Source organism: Embiotoca jacksoni, unplaced genomic scaffold (assembly GCF_022577435.1).
Source record: "Embiotoca jacksoni isolate LCO1_2020_lvr unplaced genomic scaffold, fEmbJac1.0.p SCAF_2, whole genome shotgun sequence".
NCBI classification, from domain to species: domain Eukaryota; kingdom Metazoa; phylum Chordata; class Actinopteri; family Embiotocidae; genus Embiotoca; species Embiotoca jacksoni.
The window spans coordinates 20,260,490-20,283,433 of NW_027185340.1; the positions used below are offsets into that span (position 1 = coordinate 20,260,490).

Below are 22,944 nucleotides of genomic sequence, written 5' to 3' on the forward strand. Positions count from 1 at the left end.
CATCCATGTGGTGGAAGACAAGTAGAAGAAATGAAGTTTATCAAAGAAACTTTCACATTTATTATCGCCCTGCATGTAGATGCCCATCCCTCCTTTGTCTCCTTGGAGTTGGAGTGTCCTATTGAAACAGACCCATTTCATTCATCGCTCCTTATACAGCTTTCATCAATCACAAAACCATTACGATCCGCCCTCTGTGGCTGTTCAGTGACAATTCCCCTCACTAAATGACAGAGAAACATCACGCAGACAACAAATGTCCGTATCCCTGGAGTATCGTCGTGAATTATGTGGCTTATTAGCATTCTAAATTGATTGAAGTGGTCATTTTTCCTGCTCTGCGAGAACCAAACAGGATTAGCGTGAGCAGGACAACAACAACAAGGCAACGTTAAGAGCCACTTGATGGCGTCACTCATCGCATTACAATTAGTTTTGGTTGTGATTCCTCGCATCCGGGAGGTTTGTGTCAGGCGGACCTTGACGGATGAGAGCAGATATAAAAGTAAGGTGCTTCCCGACTGACAGCAGAACATTACCGGTGGCTGGGAGGATGGATTTCTCCAGGCAGAAAGTTGTTTCACAGCTCTAAATCACTGCAAACTCCCCTGAGACTGAATATATATCAGCGATGACAGGTGGATATTAAAGCTAAAACGGTGTGGCGGTCCTTTGGCTTCCTGTGTGCCTTTCCAGTAGAAGCTCAGTGACACGGCTGATGATGTCAGGATGCAGCAGGCAGGCTAACAGGTCATTAGTGGTTATTGTTGTACTCTTTGATTCCTTATGATCCCCTGCAGAGTGCTCTGATGTCCCGTCTGCACAATCACATGGCGTACGAGACGTTAAACCGGGGCTACGTTCATGTTTTCCCTGCAGGAATCCGACAGCCGACGCACACTCGTCTCTCTGTGCTGCATCAGAGCTGATGCTGCAGTCCTCCTCAGCTGTGACCGCACAGCTCCTACTTGAGTTAACCTCGGCATCTTTTGGGGTCACCTTCCTCGGTTCCTCCTGCTGACACGGTACAGGGATGAGATGTGGTCCAAAGGGAACACTGAAGGGTGCAGAATTCCCAACCCGGTCTGTGCTTTTCCTGATTTGTCCACTTGAGTCCCGCTTGACTGGACGGGCGTCTCTGGGGTCCTGAATCAGTTTGCTGTGCCGGAGGCCCCTCGGTCTGTCAGCACACGTCCTCACCGCCAGGTTCAAGTACTGCATGTTCTCATCATGGGATGCTTCTCCTTCCTGCAAATACACACGAGAGACAAAAGTTGAAGACAGTTACAAAAAGTTCTGCAACATTTAAAGGAGCAGTGTGTAGAATTTAGTGGAAGAAAGTGTAGGAAATGGAATATAAAATCTGTTATTGTGATAATTATGTATAATCACCTAAAACTATCATCGTGGTGTTCTTTCTTTAGAAAAATACTTTAATATTTACATAGAGAGCAGGTCCTCTTCCAAGGAGCTCTCCATGTTTCTACAGTCGCTCAGAGGGAACAAACCCAACGCTGGCTCTGGAGAGAGGCTTTCACAAGTGCTGTTCAGTTGGTTGTAGTCTGCGATCTCACCTTTATTTGCCTTTTTCACTACTAAATCAAATTCACTTCTCCTTTGAAATCATATTCACTTCTCCTTTGAACCCTTCTAGATTTTAAGGGGAAGAGGTACGCTTCCTCTGTTCTGAATTTCAATTGGTTGCTTTGCCTCAAAAAAACGGACTGCGATGTGTTCGTTTCCCTTAAACGATTTCAGGAAAAGTGATAAACAAAAGACAAAAATCAATACATGTCTTGAATGATATTAAAAACTAATGGTCAACAAAAAAAAAGCATTCAATTATTCTGTGCAGGTTGTGAAAACTAATGTGAGCACAAGTTTCAAGTAGTTTTATATAAAGTTTTCTCATTTTTCTAAAAATAAAAAATAGCCATGAGAATAATTTGACACATCAGAGTTTAAGAGCTCTTTAAATACAAGCAGAAAAAGGATGTTTCGCAGGAGCAGCTGATTGCTAAATGTTAATGGGAAACCTCTGTGCTTACCATGAAGATTTTATTAATGTTATTATTTTATTAAAGTTTACATGGTTACAAGCTGAAATGACATACACTACGAACTTTTTATATCTGTGAAATTCTCTTTCATCCAGGTCACGGTCAAGCTAAGTTTCACTTCTCCTCTGAACGGCTTCTTCCGTTCTGAACGACCAGAGAGGGTTCAAGCCCGCGACTTAGCATCGTCATCGGTCGTCGAGGTTACATGTTAGACACACTTGACTATTTTGTGAATCGTTTAGGGCCGTTTAGTCCTGGTGTGAATGGGAGTTGTTGCGGTCCAGGTGTAAATGGGGGTTGAGCTTCCGGGGAAGGGATCTCAGGACGGCAATGTCTTGTTCCAGTTTGACACAGATTGCTGCTTTCACTCTTCTTTCAAACCACCTGTCTTCCCCCTGCCAAAATGTTGATATTGTTTTCCTCAAGTGAATGCACCTTGTCCTTCAGATGTAGATGGACTTTTGAGTCCTGTCCTGAAACGTTGTCTCCTTGTGTTGTGTCATGTGCTTGTGAAGTGGTAGTTTTATTTCTCCAATGTAGAGGTGTGTGCCCTTCTCGTGTACGTTCAACTGTGCAGCAAACTGCAGTGTAGTGCAGCGGTGTTGTAGACCACCTCCTCTTTTTAGAGGAGGTCCATGACAACACTGTAGCATACTACGGCACCACCTCCTCCTGGACCACCTCGGCCCACGGCACCACCTCCTCCTAGACCACCTCGGCCCACGGCACCACCTCCTCCTAGACCACCTCGGTCTACGGCACCACCTCCTCCTTGACCACCTCGGTCTACGGCACCACCTCCTCCTAGACCACCTCGGTCTACGGCACCACCTCCTCCTAAACCACCTCCTCTAAGGTGTACGACAGCACTTATCAGCCACTTACAATGGAGTCCTGAGGTCCCTTCGCCGGAAGCTCGACACCCATTTACACAAGGACCATAACGTCTCACATTCACACCAGGACTACTGTGACTCGAAATGACCAACATCTCACAAGATGGTCGCGTGTCTAACGTGACCTCAACGACTCTTTCGGTAGAAACGACCCCATCAATACGTCAAAGCCTGGGACCCCCCCCCCCCCCCCCCCCCCTTCAGTCGTTTAGAACTCAAAAAAACTTTCAAGAAGGCAGTTCTAGTGGCCTGTGGGTAACATTTAGATTCTTCAGGACCCTCATTACAAAACATATGGAGGGACCACAGTGAAAGAAATGACTCTCTGAACTCCTCAACTTCAGTATAGCAGAATGAACAGCTCCTAACACAGAGAAACTATTTGTAAGGGAGGTTTAATATCAATGCCTCGGCTCTGTTTGTATTGACAGGAAGCAGTGGTCTCTCCCTGCCATCTGTGTTTATATACTGCAGCTCACACTGTGACCACGCAGTAAACGACCTCCTCTGGGTGGGATGAATGTGTTCTCTGAGTGTTGGAAGCTGCCGGGCTGCAACCAGCTGATACGCAGAGAAAGAAGGCGGTGTGGGGGGTCAGTGATCTATCAAAGGCACACCAGAGTCTCATCAAGCTCCTGGAGGTCTGGATGAATTTTAAAGCACAAAAGTCAGTCCTACTTCACACCGGTGAGGCTGCTTAATGGAGGACTTTTTGTACCTGACAAAATAACAGCTGTCCATGGGAGACCTTCACAGACACTTGGGCTGCGTTTAAAATGACTCCCTTGTCACTGTGCGGTATATTCCACTACAAAAGGATGGTTGCCATTTAGGAAAGTGACAAATTATACCCTATATAGAATGGTCACGAACCACCAGCTAAACACCATCATAGAGTAAAGACAAAGATGACACAATGACATTTAATTAGAGCGTCTACATGACAGAACTGGGCAGGATATGTCAGAACTTATTTTTTTGATTTTATACACTTTATTAATCCCCGAGGGGAAATGTCTTCACTACAGCAGGGGGGCTCTCAGGGGGGAGCTGCTGCAGCAGGCTGCCACTAGCGCGGCGCCAGGTAACCTGACCTGAGGTGCATGTTTTTAATGAAACTTAGTTTTTAATGAAAACTTATCATATCATCCAGATGTAGTACCAGTGAAAGACGGTGAATCGCCACTCAGCCTGAGTTTAAACCATTACTGGATGAAAGGACGAACATGAGCAGTGACCAGTAGTGCTCTGATTTTGCCCTTATTATTCCTCTATAGAATTACCTCGATAAGCCACAAGTGAACAGTGGACCAGTTCAGACATGACCCTGAGTTGTTCAATGTGAAAAAGTAACAGAACTCTTTTGATCTTTTTTTTTTTTTCTTTTTTTTTTAAGAAAATGCAGTTTTTTCAGAGTAAAATACCAACAGGTAACATAAACAAGCCAGAAGCAGGACACCTAATGATCCTGTGTTTGGAATAAAAACGATGGTTATTTTTCAGATAAACAATCTCAGTATTTCTACTTTGAATGGACTTATGATTGACAGGGTCACAGGATATTAATTTCTTGTCATCTGGATTGATGAAAAAGTCACATTCAAACTTCACACCGATAATCTTGTGTGCTGAATCAGGCAAAAGGTTGGAAAGGCAGAAATAAAATCATGCTTCCCATATTTTGAAGGAAAACTATTGTTGAGGCAGTTTTTCTGTCAGTCTTAGACTACAATGATGTGATTTATAGGCACTCATCCTCAACTTTTAAATCTGTGGACTGTGTCTATCACTTTGCCTTAAGATTCATTACCAGTGATGCCTATGGTACAGATCATTGTATCTTATATGCTAGGGTTGGATGGTCCTCGCTCTCCAAGAGAGCCGAGATACTCACTGGTATCTTTTTCATAATTAAAGCCCTTACTGGAAAATGACCTTTAAAGTTATCTTTCTTAATTGCTTCAACACTCAGATGGGCTTCATCAGAGCCGCTCTACTGACTGACTCCTGCTCAATGTTCCATGAGTTTGGTCTCAACTTGCAAAGACTGCTTGGAATTTTAGTGCACCTGACTTCTGGAAAAAAAAAAAAAAAATCACAACACTTTCTTAAAACCAATACATGTATCATATTGAGACATTTTCGAAATTTGATCTTTTTTTTTAATTCGCCCTCAATGATTTCTGGAGTATAAATAATGAATGATTTAACAGAACAATTCATATCAGAGAGAGATTCTTTGCTACCTCTGTGGGGTTGAGCCAGTTGTCAGCGTTGTCATCACTCCGAGCGCTTTTAATTGCGCTGACGACCGTCTTGGTCACAGCTTCACTCACTCTGGCCACATCATCCACTTCCTGCGCAGGAACAGAGACCCATTCGTCAACGTAATCACATTCATGATAAAGACTCTGTTTGTTGTGTCTGTGACCTTGCAGGGAAAGCTGGAGAGGGACCCATCCTTTGAATAAACATTTATCTGGCAGCAAGCAGGGAGATTTTTTTTTTTTTTTCATGCAGCACACACTTCTCCTTGTGCACGCACACACTCATCATAATGACAGGGGAGTCTGTTACTGCCAGGACTGTTCATTACTCAAAAAACGAGAGGGGGGGCCGTAATCTGGGAGCGCTGTTAGAATCAATGTGAGCAGAAGTTCTTCAGCACGATGACGTGCTGCCTCCTCTCAAATGTCATTTTATGTTTGGACTGTGTACACAACAGTGTTTCAAGTTTGGAGCTGAAGAGGATGAAAGAAAGACACTGCTTACCAGCTCAATCCAGGAGTTGACACTGACGGTGATGGGGTCCACCGACTCCACGTAGTGCCACCAGTGTCTGGGCACATAAAGCACCTGTGCAGAGAAGATTTTAAAACAAAGTCCTCAGAAGCTTGACAACTCCCACCTTGCTTCCCTTCTGTCTCTCCAAACCTGTAAAACAGAGGGACTACGACACTGCAGTGATCATCCACTAGATGGCAGCATAAACCTTCCACGTGTCCACCACCAGAGGTTCGTCCATTCATAAAGTGCCTATTAATAAAAGGAGAAGGCTTATTGATTTCAGGGCTCTGCTGATTCATTCGAAGCCTGTGGTCTGATGAGACAAGACGGATGAGCTATCCTTTGATTTGCTTTGTAGACGTGGAGTCATCTTGAAGGAGATCGCTGTGGATACCAAAAGCTATCCGTTCTGTGTTAACAGCAGAAGTGTTTCCAAGTGTACAGTGAAGCAAGTCTGAGCGCAAGAGTTCCATTTGTAGCTGTCGGCTGTATGTATAAACATACACAACAAAGGCAGACGCAGTGCTGACCAGAGCGGTTCAGGGTCTTTTATTTGAGCAGCAGGAAAAGACTCAAAAGGAGGCCAATGACATCACGTGTCAAAGGTCATGATTTACCTCCCACATACTTGCTATTGTGATTGAAGGACCAGATGAGGGTCATGTTATAGCCTGAGCCAACTCCATTTGCTAAATGATGACAGTGAGAGCAGAGAAACTGACCTTCCTTCTTTGTGATCAACATATACACTTCTCAAAGTGCTACAAGTCTTTAGAGCAGCGGCCTCCAACCGTTTTTCCTCAGAGCTACTTTGACAAAATGAAACTGTCCGAGAGCTACTCATGTCTGTAGCTGAGCTCCACACAAACCAGCTGAATAAGCTTCTTTTATGTGAACAATAACACATTGATACACACACATTTTTACTAAATGCATAGTGCAGTGCAGCAACTCTTGCGTGGCCAAACTGATTTGAAAAGCTTCAAATGAGGCTTTCAAATATAAGTGGTTCATCTTCGATTGGGACCCCCTTCCTTGAACTACTCAGAAATGGGAGGTGAGCTACAGGTTGGAGACCCCTGATTTAGATCATGGGACTGATCAGGACTTAGTTACACCAAAACTACACTGATAATAAAGATCCAGTATATTTTTGCCACCACCTGAGTGATATAATACTGAATATCTGCCGATACCGAGTACCGATACCCCTGATATCTAGTTGCACAGCGCACCCTTCAAGCTCGTCGAATTTAATATCTTATGCATTATACTTGACAACTAAATAACTAAACAGCTCTGTAAAGCATTAAGAAACATTCCCTGAATTAAAACTGTACTTTCATGTTTTTTTTTTACTTAAATAAAAAAGCAAAAATATCAATATTTTTTCACAATGCCACTCAGCACTGGTTTTCTTGGTTTTTTTTTGTGGGTAAACAAAATGAGTTAAACAAAAAAACTTATCTTTATATATAACTCGTACGAATTCCACTTTGAGCAGCATTGCAGCAAGAACATACTATCATAAATAGTATAATCACAATTCCATGGTGAATTGGTATAACAACTTAACTTTAACATTCACTGTCACTGTCACAACAAATAAAAATCACAATTACAGTTTCTCCCAGTTACCTCAGTGACCTCGCTGGATTTCTGTGAGTTAATTTTTTTAGGTGCCGTATCAAATTAGTAGTATTGAACGCAGCTCTGTCACTACTGCATTGCAAAATGCTCGCATTGCAGACATTACAACTGGATTTTGTGTTGCTGTTTGTGTTTTGATTTTGAAATATTTTCACGCTGCACACCGTTCAGCTGAACGTATGCCATATGTCAGAGTTTGAGTTCACTTCTGCATCTGGTCACAAAATTATGCTCCCTATTTATGACACGACAGTTGATGTAAAACAAAGAATCAGAACTAAATATAGGTCTGTACAGACAGCACTGATCAGTTTCAAAATGATTGAATTGACCCCAATACCAATCTGTTACATCCCTATTGATAATACTGCAGTAATAAGAGAAAAGGGAATTTGTTGGAAACGGAGTGAGAGCATTTTACTTAAAAAAAAAAAAAAAGGTTGCTTTTTGACTTTCCCCATTAAAAACAAATAAAGCTGAAGGGTCAGCAGGGAGCCTGACCTATAAATCACTTCTCACCCAGCCAGCAGAGTTCCTTGACATCTGGGTTTAGTGGTGCTGATAGGAAGGTATTTAGTATGCTACAGGGGCTCCAGTAAAAGCAGATAGTGAAAAGAGACAGATGGTTAATTGCTTTGCTGCCATTCTGACACTTGAAAAACAAAACGGTGCAGCTGGAATATGAAGCAAGGTGAAGACGGACGAACGAACACACGCAGGAAGACCTTCGCGGTGAATCTCGATGGAAGGAGGACACGTGAAGATCATCACAAGGCAAATTTCACACCATCTCAGTCGTAACTTTGAGCTCACCTCCTTCTGAAGAAGCAGAGCAGAGCAGGAGACGGGAACTTGACTGATTTGACAGCTGGCCTTCTGACCTGGATTTGACCCAGTTACTTCTCTCCTGACACGACATCAAGAGTGATGATGCAGCTCGCTTTAATGCATCTACACTTTCTACTTTCCTCAATGTAAAAAAAACACCTAAATGTGCTGAAGGTGGCGCCGTGTAACTGAGGAGGCCGGGCTTTAATTGAAACACAAGTCATGACCGTTGCCTTGCTTCACTCTTTTATGGAGGACACCATGACAAATAAACCTCCCTGTTGCGTCTACTTTTACATGTTCACTGCTTAAGGACCAATAAAGTTATATTTTATGGTTATTGGTTGTATGTCATGAGCAGTTCATCACATAAATGTGGAGCCACAGTGTTGCATAACATCAAACTTCAGTAAATGACTCTTTGTTTTTTTCTTGGTTCTCTTACAACTGATTTAACAAAACAAAGAGGTGACAGCTTACTGTTCAGTATGATACATGATACAGGACCGATACTTAGACAACACTATGATAAAGTTTGACTGAGGACAAACTAACACTACAACATTGGTTATTTAATCTTCCTTCAAATGTGTATAAAGGCACTCTCACAGTTGACTTTTTAATAGATTTTTTTTTATGGTTTTATGTTGCCAGTAATGTGTCCTTTGAGGTGCATTATATTTTGTATGATATAATACTGTGTGAAGTGTCCCGACCTGTCCGGGCTGCAGAGTGACGATGTGGGCTCTGGCTCTTTTAAAGGCAGGGAATCTCCTCAGGTCTGGATGGACAACATCCACCTGGCTGAAGACGCTGGACTCCTCGTAGGGGATCCTGGTCGGGTAAAGGTTAGCGGTGTCATCTGGAGGAAAGAGGTGCCAGCGCTTCCTACAGATAGGGAACATCACGGTTAAACAGGACTTCAGAGCAGGCAGAGATTATTGTTAGAAATAAATTCAGTTGTTTGATAAAACACAGCGGTGTTGATTGTAGAAGTTTGAATCTTCACTGGCCTCATGATTCAAATACAATTCAGCTGCCAGTGATTCAATTGCACCATGCAGTTTAGAGGGGGAGAGTGTAACACAGATTATTTTCTCTAGCTACAATTTACAGGTGTCCCCTAAACACCTCACATGCAGGTAAGACTAAGCAGTATATCAAAATTACATCCATGTTGTGATAATAGACTAAATAACATTTTGATGATACAGCATTAGTGGTGTCTACATAATAGTATTAAGTTAGCGTTATACATAGCATCCTGTGAATTAATGAGGGGGTTTGATTGGTGATGATAGGTAGTAACATTGAGTCAGTCAACCTTTGAAGTTTTGTTCTGCAATATGATGCCACTTTGTGTGTACTTTAAAACCTGGAATAGTTTTATATACAATCCCTGTGCTGCTATTGTTTTCTGTTCTTCGGACCCATCATTTCCAAAGATGTCATGTTATCAATCAACACTATTGCATTTTCATAGGTCAGCAGTCCAATTTCTGCTTGGTCTAGATTTAATTTCTTTTGAGATCAATACTAAATGAAAGACTCATTCACAAGGAGTGAGATACGACTGTTGCTCCCTGGTAGAGCAGTAGAGCGAGATAAAGGAGACCTCTTCCCTATTATTTCTTGACTCGCGTTGCCCCGTACAGCATCTCACCCTCTGTCTCCATTTCCTCCCTGCCTGCCGAGCCCTGCGACAAATGAATTCCTCTTCAGAGGGCAGAGGACAAATCACACGCTCTGTGTCAGCAGTTACAGCTCTCCGCTCCCTCAGTGTCGCAGGAGAGCTGTGTGTTTAACGGGCAGGAAACTTCCACCAGAGTGGTGAAACACAGATACGGTGGTGCGGAGTTCCTCTCTGCTCAGGTACAACTCCTCTGTTCAATGCACAGATATGACAGCTCCGACACGGCCATGTCCCGTTTTATTTTACACCTCGGGGGAGTAGCTCTCTTTTTTTTATACTATATTATTTTTTTTACACCTCTTTTGAAAAGGAAAATTTTAGGTTTGTCAGAGGAAATACAAACAAATAAAAAATAAAAATCAGAGTTACCCAGTACAACAGATCACCCACCAGTGTTAAACCTTTTTTTTTTTCAAATTGCCTGTTGGCATTTCTCCCTCTTGCATTGTTTCATATTTCTGAATTAGTATTTTGTGGTCAGTACAGTAAAATATAGCATGAATGAACAGGAAACAATAAATCACAAACGACCATTTAAAACATCAATTAAGTAACTTTTGTTTATGTGACCATTAAGCCAAATGTTTTACTCTACAGCAAACCACATAAAGTATATCAGTCTAACTTTCTTCTCTCTTCATGACCTGTAAACATACTCAAACAATAAGGAGAAATCTACCTGCGTTTCCTTTAACCTGAGAAACAAAATATAAACAACAAACCTCTCTTGTTAATGTGTCATTTTAGAATCTGGATTATAATTTAAAATCTGGTTATTCTGGTGCACATGAAGCAGCAAACACAGGTGACTATCCCACTTACCGTCCCTGCACCTGCAGCACCAGGTTACAGCCGTACGAGTCCAGGTGGCACGGCGTGTTGGCCCTCTCTGTGCCGATCCATAAGGTGCTTTCTCTACCATTACGTCCCTCGAAACCAAACTCAGACCACTTTACATCCTGCGCCACCCGCACACGCGCACACACACACACACACACACACACACACACACACACACACGTCATTCAAATGACAAACATCAATACAACATTGAATGGACACAATAAAAAAAAAAAAAAAAGTTTTTAAATTACAGTCTCTGTTCTTTTTGTCCATGATCATGACAGGACATGACCTGGAAGCAAGATTCACATTTTCCCAGTTCTGCTATTAGCTCACAGATGTAACCCCACCTCATCAGCTACTTTGACAGGGCCTATTACAGGTGACCAGTGGAGGTGCAGAGAAACAGAGCCACGGTATTTGTCATCTTTCAAGCAAAACTACTCTGTCAATCATGCGCTGTCAGAACACAAAGGTGTAGCAATCACACCAGCGCCCTGAATAATGAAGTCATTACCATATATGCAGGCAGCTGCAAGTGACAGACTGGTCAATCTAGACTTCAGGCAGCGTTTCTCCCTGAGCACCATTTATCCTGCGAAAAGCCTGTGTCTGCCTGTCTCAAAGGCGTGAATGTCAGCAGGTAATAATTGCAGGTGAATGCCCAAATTTTGTTTTTATCACTGAGATAAAAATGAAATAAATTTGTGGCAGTGGCTCCAAAAAAAAATAGGATGGCACTTTTATGTCTTTACCTACCGGAGGACATGAATAGCAGCTAATATAAAGTCGCTGCGGGCGAAAGCTTAACATTTTAATTGAAAATGTCAAAACAAGGAAAAAAAACCCACAAGAATATAAATGAGAATTGGAGAGGAATATTTTGGCTCTTTTAAGTTGTTTTTTTCTTCTTTCTTTTTAAATTGTTGGTCATTTGAATCTCTTGCAACCAGATTAAAAGTTAATAGTATGTAAATTATATTTTTAAATTAAGAGACCATCTTTTAAATGTTAATTACCACTGCAAATAGAATTTGGACTGTGACTCCTAAGACTGTATGTGATGTCATAAAGTTTGGTCATGTATAGACTATAAAAAGTCAAACATGCCCAGGTCACCTATGTGATAAAGACCTAATGACACTGCAGGACGTTGATGTATTTGTGCATGGGAACAATAACCATGCTTACATATGGACCTATTATTACAATGAAAGCACAAATAAAACAGGCTTTTAAATGATCCCGTATTATGTTTTATTGGCTTTTTATTTGTTGTGCTGGTCTCGTTAAATCCACCTCTTTGTTCCGGGAGTGAAAAAAAGAATTGCTTGAATAATTGCTTGAAAAATAATTAGAGCCCCACTGATACAACAGCTGGCCCGTTTTATTGGACGATATTGGCCTATCACGGATATGCCAGTATCAGTGTATACGTTGGCAGCAATATAAAAACCTTTTTTCACAGAACACAATGTAGGAAAAGATTTGTGAGGTGTTTTTTCTTTTTATAATTATCAATAATTATTAAATTCACAGTGAAGTTTACTGTTTCATTGCAATGATGTCAGTGTGAAAAACAAAGTATTTTGACTCTATTAAATATCTTTGTAACAAGTGTCTGATGTGTTTGACACCACATTAGAGGGATAATTGCAAAAAAATGTGTGTTTATATATACTGTATGACCAGTATATAAAGTAATATAGATCTATCAATATATAAAAAAAAGAAGCTTTTTTTAATGGAAGTCTAATGGAGCCTGAGGTTTTTTGGGCCCAGCCCCTAGTGGCCCCCATTGGTATTGCACTTTAAAGCACTTAGATTAGATTTGACTTTATTAATCCCACAGTGGGGAAATTTGGAATTTCTGCATTGGCTTCACGTTTTAGACCTGGAGACTACATCCTTTTTTATATAGTGTGTGGTCGGAGCGGGACTCTACTGTTACAGTGTCCAGTTAATTTTAGTCATATGTTTTATCTTCATCCTAATCAAGAATCTTTATGGTGTGAAAAAAGCACTACTTTTAACTTATTCACACAGCTGTCAAAACTTTCCTCATTACATTTCAGTTTGGTGAGCTTTTAAGTTGAAGCTGGCTATGGATCCTGACAGAATAATTTATAACCCAAAAAGATGACCTAAATCTGTAATTATTCTGTCCTCAAATTACCCATAAAAGTTGTTTGCTTTTCCCCAAAATTCCTCTGCTTGCAGTGCCATTTAAATATCTAAGGTTTCCATTGCCACCATCACCGAGCTAAAACTAGATCTCTTATTGTTCAAACACGGCTGTCAGGTTTTATTTGGATTGGTTTGCCAGGAGACACTGTAAAACTGACCTGATGTGTTAACATTTACACAGCAGCAGCATGATTACCTCAAACATGAAAGGCTGATCTTGAAACAGCATGGCGATGTATTTGTAGTCAGCGTAGGCCCAGTGCTCTGATATTGGGTATTCAGAAAAAGGGCCCACATGAGTCCCAGACTGACCCTGAGTCCAGCTGAGAAACTCGGCCAGTTTGGCCTCCACATAGGAACACTGGGTCTCAAACAGAGGAGCTGGAGATCAGGAAGAAACAGAAAACATTGGGATGAAGATTAGGTGAAATACTTCAATGGAACTATGTTAAAAGATATACAATACAATTAATTAACCAGAATCCCAGCACTACACCGCATCATCACAGACAAAGATTTTTTTGAAGACAAAAATAAATCACAGTTGTAGCGATTTACTGTTTCTTTAGTTTCAGTAAACAAAGGGTGTCCACGGTTGAGTGATGACATTTCTAATCCCTGGTGAGAAATGCCCTCCTGTCAGCTGCTGCAGCTCGAAACGATGATTTAAAAATCTAATTAGCTGGCTTTTATCAGAGGGCACGCTCCCTATCATTCAGCTGACAAAGAGTCGTTACTGTGGCTGTTTTAGAGCCACATGGAGGACAAAATACAACAGATGCTCAAAGACAAAACCCTCTGTTTTGTTTTTTTAATTTTATCTACGTGACATCATAAATCATCTGATTAAACAGCCTCCAATAGTTAGTTAAATAATCCATAAAATATCACTTGTCTGAGGACAAACTACTCATGACTGCAGGCAATTATGATGTAGTCATTGAAGATAATGTGAAAGCAGAGAACTGCCATATAAGGCTCTGAACGTTGATGTAATAGGGAACACAAAAACAGAAAAACCTTATTGATTTAATTTATATGGAAATTGAAAAATCATCAATTATGGGTGCTTTCCAAGCGGCACCCAATAGTGACGTCAACCATTGGTTTGTTAACAGCCGTTATGAAGCCTCAACTTCGGATTTTGTCCGTCGCCATCTTGCTATAGTTTAGTTCTGCTCTTACTGTTTGTCTCCCCTTTTCTGCCCAGTCTGAATCGGACAAGTCTGTCACCGAAGCAACCAGCCAGATGCTCTGCAGTCCAGCGGAGAACAGGCCAGCCACAGGTCATGTCCAGGAAGATTGCAGGCTGCTGCAAATGATGCACAATCCTCCGGGTCTCCTCTGGGCTGAAGGGCTTAATGGGGGTGGTGGCAGCCATAGTTTGTGGTGCACACTGATAGGAGGTTGTAACACAAAATGAAGATACAGATTAGCTGATTAACAACTGGTGTTTAAATTGCAGTCATTCACAGAGGTTACACCGACCTACTGGCTGAGGGGTGCCTTATCTGTCCAGTTATTTATGCAAGCTGAACAAAAAACCCTGTTGTGTTTATGTGTGTATCTCTACTGTATTTGTAGCTCCTTCTGTGCCACCAGTAAAAAAAAAAAACACGCAGTTATGCTGCTATCACTGAAAGCTATGACTCAGGAACCTGAGGAGAATCTGGGAAGAGGGAAAAAAATGTAGCTTCCTTATTTTTGAGCCTGTTTGTACTCTACCTAAAGAATACACTTGCAATCTATACAGGCATCTCAGGCTGTAAGGGAGGTAATCAATCATCACTTTGGGCCGATATTTATCGACTTGACAGAATAAGGTACCTTGAGTCAATATATGTGTCTAGAGGTCTGTTTTTAAACTTACTTTAAACCCAATATGCAGCGATAAGACATCTTACATTTGTTCCTGTTCATTGGCAAAAGCATTATTGATGGGGTTGAGGTCAGGGTTCTGTGAAAGCCAATTACATTTGTCCTCTTCCCCTTAAACTTAAACTACATTCATTATTTTGTTTTCTTTAAAGCTTTTTAGTCCTAGATTAAAGTTTCAAAAACTAGTCTGCAATTTGAATAAAGAGAATCCCCTGAAATTTTAAGAGTATGTTTTATCAGCGTTTTCATAATATAAATATGTCCATGTATGCCAACATCTTCATTGCTTCTATACTCACTATTCCCATTAATGAATTCCTCTTCAGTCAGTCTGTGTCATATGTGAAAATGGTCATGTATGACTGGATTTTTACGTGACACAAAAGTCACCACACAACAAAATGAATGTACTTATGTTCATATGGTGTGTTTGACACTTGACAAAATGAGTACAGAATTTGTATATGTCTTTTTGTAAGCTCGTACTCCTTTCCAACATATATTGGTAAACTGACATCAGCAAATAAAGGCATGTCATGGATGTCATACATATGTTGGCAGATAAGAAAGAGGAAATTGCAATACATGCTAAAGATATGATTAGAATTCAGAAACAGCATCACCATCGTATACTTTATCTACCAGTAACACTATAAAACTTGTGTGCAGCATACATCTTAGAATGACATGGATAATTTTAGGTGATAATGTCATATGTTCATGTTAAAAAAAAAAGAATATTGGCTGATTTATTTTACCCTATCGATACTGATATAGATTTGATAGATAATTGGTTCTTTTTTTTTTTTTTAACATTAACCTGTACCCAGCCTTATCTCTGACCCCAATCAGTTTTCCTCTAAATTGCATAACCTGACTTCAATCAGTTATAGTCTGAGATTCATAACCTGACCTCAATCAGTTACCTCTGCAACGCCATCCCCACAATTTACCCTGAGCCTCAACCACAACTGTGGAGAGGTTACCACGTAACTCTGATACGTATCGCCCACCTATTTAACCAACACATTTCTGTAACGCTATTAGTAACTCGTGGTCCATCCAGATAATGGGGCTATCTATCTTATCATGACAGAATAAGCAACCTGTTTACGTTGCATTGACTACCAAAGACTCAGAGCACAACATTAACCCTAAAATAGTAATCGGCGTAAATCAGCCCGCGAGGCAGTGTTTATTTCAGCAAATAACAAGGCGATGCTGTCAGCTGGGATCTGTTTGTGAACACCGACGTAACTCCCACTTAACAGCCAATACATCCCAGGAAAGCTAACGTCAGCTCCGCAGAAATAGGGGGATCTGTGGAGGGAAAACAAAGGACTCACCTTTCACTACACGTGTAGGGGAAGCTCGGGCGGAAGTAAACAAATCTCACATGACATTGTACGCGCTCATTTACATCTGGAACGCGTCATTCGGAGTCTGCTCCATTTCGGCTCTCCGGCTGCGAGAAACCCCCACTCCAGCTGATTCGCTAAAGGAGCCAAAATGGCGACGCGACAACAACAGTTTCCAAATCGCGAACTATTTCTGTTCGGGCATGCGCAATGAAGCCAAACAATAGAAATCAGAAGCTGTCGGGCTGTTTTGTTTGTGCGGTCGACTGAAGTGAAGTGAAGTGAAGTGCCACGCTCATTTAGTCGCTGCCGTACAACCGTGTAAGACCGGAATTTGATCTGAACGGACGAACGGACATCTCACTATGGGTGCCAGTTCGAGCACCGAGGCCGAAACAGAGCCGCTTATCGCCAATTCTCGTGTGGAGAGAACCGGACAGCCGGTGAACGGCAGGGTGTACAGGGTAAGATGGCTGGTCCTGACCCTGTTCTCCCTGCTGGCACTGATGCAGGGGATGGTGTGGAACTTCTGGGGGCCCATCCAGAACTCGGCCGCTCAAGCATACGGCTTCACCAAGGCCGATATCGCAGTTTTGGTGATGTGGGGCCCGGTGGGTTTCATTCCCTGGCTGCTGTTCATGTGGCTCATGGATAAAAAAGGTGAGTCGTCCCCCTCTCTGGGACACTGTGTCCCCCTCTCTGGTACACTGTGTCCCCCTCTCTGGTACACTGTGTCCCGGCTCGACGTCTGGTTTTTTGACCCCCGCCGCTCTCCTACAGCAATATAAAGGATCAATAAGTCTTCTTGTTATCCACTTGTTAGAAATGTGTTTCATATTTAACAAGATTTTTTTTTTTTTTTTTTTTTTTTTTCCCCGGGTAACATAAAGTATTTTATAGCTTTTAAAATAAATGTTGAGAACTTTTTTTTATTTTTTATTTTTTTAATACATGTGACAGTAGAAACTGCCTGCCAGTTGTTTATAGGTGTGTCTGTGTCTGTCAGTGTCTCAAACCAGTCAACCTAGTAGCAGTAACAACCAGAAAGTTGTAGTTTAAAGAGAGCAACTGATCCAGAGCTGCAGCTATTAGGTAATTCATGATTAGTTAATTGGCAGAAAATTTACTCACTACCAACTATTTTGGTAATCAGTTAATCATTTCAAGTAATTTTTTTTAAATTTTTTAAATTTAAAACGGTTAAAATTCTCAAATTCCAGCCTCTTAAATGTGAATTATTTTCTCTAGATAGCTAGATAAATACTATATTGTTCTTTACAGGGAATTACTTTGATACCACGTCTACTAGGGTGACCTGGTCTCCCATATTTTTTTTCCATTGTCCTGCGTTCCACATATTGAGATGATGTCCCACATTTTTATTCAGTCTAGTTTTCAAAAGTCAACACTGCAGGATAGATGTATTTTTAACATCTGGAGATGCAGCTACAGACATTCCCACTGAAACCCAGAGATGGCTGCCAGATTGATAAGGAAACAGTAGATGAAATAACTCCCAGTCATACATGTCAGCAGACTGCTGGCATCACACAAGATCAAAATCACCTTTGTTAAGTCCATCACATGGTAAAGGCCTAACTTTTAACCTGCATGAGTATATTGTGTGCTTTTATGTTATTAGTTGGATACACATGAAAATATTTGACTACCTCTCCGTGTTGGTAATGTGTCCCACACCAATGTACTCTTTGCACCACATTATGTTTGTTGTCAACAGAACAACATTGAACATACACATCTAAAAACTAACCACAAGAAGTTAGAATAAACTTACTAAAGAACCAAAATTGCATTGATTAAGCAATATAAAATGTGCAAAATATAAATATATGTACACGCATATAGGCCTATACACAATATAATGGTATGCAATGCATACATGACGGGAGTTTATTTGTGTTCATCAAACGGTGTGATGGTGTCTGGCAAGAAGGACTTCTTGCAGCTTTCAATCCTGCACTATGGCTGGATAAGTCTGAGGCTGAAGATGCTCTGCCAAACTACATCCAGGGCATTTGGTTTAAACACCAAACAACTAAACAATTCATCCCAAAAAATAATCAACAGATTGACGAAAATAAACATAAGCTGCCATCCTATTCTGATCCAACTCTACTTTTTAAACTGCTTGATGTAATTCTCTGATAGTTCTCGAAGTGGACCAGGCAATACTGAGAATTCGAGAGCTCCAAGTAGATCTGACTTAACTTGACATGGCCATGTTAGTGGTGAAAAGGATCTATATACTCGCTCGGCACAAAAACAAGTCACTTCATGGTTATGGTCCTACTACAGCAGGGTGTTCAACAACACCAATTACTATATTAACAGACAACGACAAGTGGTAACAGCCCTCCCACGCGGCCGCTACTTCGTTAGTTTGCTGGCTGTTTTCGACGTTATCTGCTAAAGCCGACATGTAGAAATGTAGTGTACAAATAACAATGACTCCATTTTGTCCCTGTGATGGTCTACGTGGCTCATGACAAGGTTCTGCTTGTTAACTTCTGTAAAAGATAAACTGATTGTCAGAATATTTTACTTTCAGTTTTAGTTTTAGTTTTATATGGTTTTTGAATTACAGCTTCATCAATTAGTGGAAAAGGATTGTCTGTGTCCTGCATCGTATGTGAACCATGTGAGGACTGAAAAGTGCTGATGTGGAATAAGCAACTTTTGAATGGCTTTTAAAACCTCTCATCCAAGTGGCTTCAGATTGAAAAGACAACAGAATATTTTTGTCAAGTGCTTTTAAAGTAAATGCTAAAGAAGTCTGAAGGAGCCGTCTTGACTTGAGCTGCTTGCCGAGTCGGAGTGTTCTTCACTAGAACAAGTTCCTCCGCGTCACCTGACTGACACACATTATTCAGTGTTGTCAGATGACATAAACAGTAACAACATAACAGCAACCGGACTGCTGAACACACACAAGCCAAATAGTGCCCGGGAGTTGCATAACTCATCATGCGATGCTGATTCATCAGCAATCAGGGATTTTAGCAGTTTTGTTTGCCATATCAAATCTGTGTCTTTCAGTTAATAATTGAGAATTGTGTGTAAGTAAAAATAAAGCAGCTTTGTATTTCCCCTCAGACCTTCAAAATTAAAGCTCTGCTTATTCTCAGCTAAGTCTGCCGAGTCATGTATCGAATTATGGCAGCTCATTCACTAGCCATAAATTGCATTAAGCCATGGTGTGACCTTTATTAAAACCACATATGACTTCCTGAGGTTGCAACGGGCTCAAACTGAGTCTGTGTCTGATACAAACTCTCACAATGGCTCTGCTCCAATTTGTCGGTTGGGAAATTGCTTGGCTTCCCTTTGGGAGCTCCTCCTCCCCCCGGAGGTATAAACTGTTGATGATCAACAACACAGCAGTTTCCATCCAAGGGAGTCTTAAAATCATCGTATATAAAGCAGTCATGAGGTAGTAAGTTCACATGATGTGCTCAGTGAATGATGCATATATACAGCATGTGCTGATGTTGCAGAATATGTGGTGGAGGGCTGATCCACCCGTGTTAAGTATGAGGTTGGAAAATTTGCAAGTCCTGCTTGCAGCCGCTGGCCTCCAGGGCCTCTGAAATACAGGCTACTGACTTTTCGTGTCGCTTCATACAAATGCAGCACACTGTAAAATATATTGTATGTAAAATAATGTTATGCTCTTTAATTTTTTTCTTGATAAATGACTTAAGGACACGTTCAATTACCAAAATCACGGTCTCCTACCTGATTAACAGACTTATTGCTTCAGGCCTGGTTAGGTATGCAGAGCAACAACTCCCTCACCCAATAACACTCACATTCATTATCAAGAGCTGCAAAGAAACAACTAAAGTCTTCTCTACTGGAGCCCATTTGGGTGTTTTGTGCTTCACTCAGACGTACACAAACACCAGTGAAAAAGGAGGAGGCAGGCGCTACTCATTTACTCCCACCACGTAGGTATAGATCTGGTATCGAACTGGCAGGTGAAAGTGTGCTCCTTGAGCCGTTTAGGCCTTTGCAGACATTTTTTTTAAGAGGAATACTCAACGGATTTAGAAATCCTTTTATTCTAATCATGGCTGCATTTAACAACTATTTTCTATATGGATTCGTCTGCAGAGTATTTTTTGAATGAATGGTTTTGTCCATAATTTTAGGAGAATGGTGAGAAATGCACATTTAGCTGAAGGGGATCTACTCAAACTGCCTGTTTTTTATTTTTTATTTTTGACCAATAGTCCAACACCTAAAAATATTCAGTTCATTATCATGTAGGACAAAAAGGTCAAATTCTCACATCAGAGAAGTAACAGATCTTTGGCATTTTTTGCTTGAAATGAAACTATAAAATATAATTTATAAAATATTAAAACAATTATTCAGATAAGTTTGTTGTTAATGAACTAATGGGTTATTTGTTTCATTGCTGCAGCTCCCTGTGACTGTTTAACCCTAATGAAGCAGCACAGCTAACTCCTTGCTGTCTTTGACAGTGTTCGTATAGAAGGAATTGACATGAGATTCATCTCCAAATCAAATGAACATGATTTTTTTTCATGGTTTTATTTATAAATTAAAAAAGAAAAAAAAGCACAGCTTAAGGTCTTGATGGAAAACTAATATTGACTGAGAAAATCAATGATAATGTCCTGTCAGCACTTGTAGCTTGTACTTATTTGATGCTGCAGAGCACAGCAGAGAGACTAATGGCCGACTTCCTTCAGGCTCAGTTGACATTTAAACAACGCAGCTCATATTAGACTATATTGGCATCTTATGATGTGTATTTTCCATCAGGTGCTGATAAAGTACAATTCCAACCCATCATTACTTGACTGGAGTTGATATTGTACTCTATAGCTGCTCTCCACAGTCATAAGCGTCTACAAATGACAAGTCACACAGAAAGAGAAGAACAGGGAAGTGGAGAAAATTTCCTGAAATCGGCGTCATGTGTGTGAAAGTGAGAATAGAGACTTCCAGGTTTGCAGAGGAAGCCTCTGTGTTCGTACTATTGCTGTCACACAGGCGATATTACACAAGGAACTCTGGGAGTCCTGTCACCCTTTTGCAGGGGGCGTCTTACTGGCCACAGATGCTCAGTTGCCGGTTTATTATGTACACCCAGCCAAAACCAATGCGATCTAATACAACAGCCCTGTATGAAATCCTTCATAATAAGGCATCATTTTCAGTGTTTATTAAAACTGTTGTGTTCATGGAACTGCATGGTCATTTTATAGGCTGCAGTTAGTGGAGCTGTTTGACTGCATCGTGTTAAACTGACAGATGTTACTTCGTCCACCCCGTTTATATCAGTAACGCAGCTGAATCCCTAAATACAACCTCTCTCTCTGATGCAACAACCAACATTTCAACAGTACCACATACTTCACCAAAACGAGCGTGAGAGCTATATTATTAGAGCCTTACTAATACTCGATTTGTGGGGCCGATACTGATATTAGGAAGTAAAAAAAAAAAAAATCCCATTTCTGCTGAAATGCGGTTCTCAAACTAGTTCTCTTGATGAAAATATGAAGTAGAGGCAGGATTTTTTTTTACAGTTTAACAATGAACTTTTTTGCCCAAAGTAACATCAGTGCAAATCGATGTTAAAGATGTGGGAAAATATTAACCCCAACATCTTTTTCTGCAGTGTGACAACAAAAACGTTGATACAGATGTATCTATCATAGACCAGTTATTGTTTATTCAAAAACAACCAATCTATACATCAATTGTGTACCTAATAAGCTGGCAACTAAATGAAATGCTATGAAATAGTGCCAAAATGGTTATTCAGTCAACAGTTAATAGTCAACAATTTAGGCTGTTAATTCATAGTTTAGATAATTTATAATGTTGCTTGAGATTATCATCATTGTCATTTTTATATAGCAATTTAAATACTTCATTTTGAGCTCTGTAAACCTGCTACATATTCCCTGAAAAACTACACATTAATTGATTATGAAAATAATCATTAGCAGTCGCAATACCAGATTTCTTGGCTGTAAACATGGAGGAGTGACCTCAACCATGGTCACTCTGTTCGTGCCATTTTCTATTTGCTCCACTTCCATGACCATTTCTCGTGTTTTCCAGGTTTGCGGTCATCCCTGCTCCTCTCTGCGTTCTTCATGCTGTTAGGATCGGCTCTACGAAGCATCCCACTGACAGACGAGCCTCTCAGACGATGGTAAGACTCTATAAATATTATGATGGCAGATGGTCCGAGGGGCCAAGTGTGGTAGAGATCCTCTGTAAGGTTTTGAAAAGGAGGCAGAGGGATGCTCGAGCCACAGTGCTGTCATAAACCTTCCATATTTTCCATAACTTGATTTATTTTATTTGGCGAACTTTTCTAACCGACTGCCACAGCCAGTGTTGGACCAGCTTGGACATCAGTTTATTGACAGAGAAAGCTGCCTGCCAAAGTTGGGGCCTCTTTTTGTCTGATGAGTTGGCAGTGATGTGGGATGTTGTTGACAAGATTAGAGGATAAAACAATAATTCAATCCACTGGAAATTCATCAGCAACTTTTTTAATAAATTATTAAATGTTTAAACCCCCTTTTTTTTTTTTTAACCACTGTGTGTTTTTGTGTTAAAATTGCAGGAAGTGGTCAAAATTGCAAGTTAAATAAATGTTTTTTTTATTTTATTTTCAAAGTAATTACTTCCTATAAAGAGATCTGCACATAACAGAATTAATTGGAAATATTTTGGTTCCTTGTTTTTTTCTG

The 22,944-nt window shown here is 40.7% G+C and overlaps 2 protein-coding genes across 3 annotated transcripts in view; one reads left to right on the forward strand and one right to left on the reverse strand.

Annotated features, from left to right (window-relative positions):
- Positions 1-36: 36 nt before the first annotated feature.
- Positions 37-16,256, reverse strand: hspbap1 (hspb associated protein 1). Of its 2 annotated transcripts, none has more exons than XM_069154981.1 (8): positions 16,169-16,256; positions 14,130-14,340; positions 13,141-13,325; positions 10,737-10,873; positions 8,938-9,109; positions 5,729-5,812; positions 5,203-5,313; positions 37-1,248 (listed from the first exon to the last, which is right to left on the reverse strand). In XM_069154981.1, exons 2-8 carry the CDS (start codon positions 14,323-14,325, stop codon positions 652-654), a joined length of 1,482 nt encoding a protein of 493 aa, XP_069011082.1. In that variant the 5' UTR covers positions 14,326-14,340; positions 16,169-16,256; the 3' UTR covers positions 37-651. The 2 variants fall into 2 exon arrangements, with proteins under 2 accessions (XP_069011082.1, XP_069011081.1); XM_069154980.1 differs by lacking the exon at positions 16,169-16,256 and adding an exon at positions 15,122-15,200.
- A 132-nt stretch (positions 16,257-16,388) lies between these two features.
- slc49a4 (solute carrier family 49 member 4) overlaps positions 16,389-22,944 on the forward strand; it is a 51,760-nt gene continuing 45,204 nt past the window's right edge. Inside the window, exons 1-2 of the mRNA XM_069154982.1 lie at positions 16,389-16,840; positions 22,304-22,397. Coding sequence (XP_069011083.1) covers positions 16,546-16,840; positions 22,304-22,397 — 389 coding nt within the window. The 5' untranslated portion in view covers positions 16,389-16,545. The remainder of the gene's footprint in view (positions 16,841-22,303; positions 22,398-22,944) is intronic.

What these genes read in the sequence shown, in the direction of transcription:
- hspbap1 (XM_069154980.1), bottom strand. An exon ending in TCACTCTGCAGCCCGGACAG is followed by an intron (nt 5,813 to 8,937) that starts GTCGGGACACTT and finishes TTCTCTGCACAG; the next exon opens with GTGCTTTATGTGCCCAGACA. An exon ending in ACTGGCTCAACCCCACAGAG is followed by an intron (nt 1,249 to 5,202) that starts GTAGCAAAGAAT and finishes GTGTATTTGCAG; the next exon opens with GAAGGAGAAGCATCCCATGA.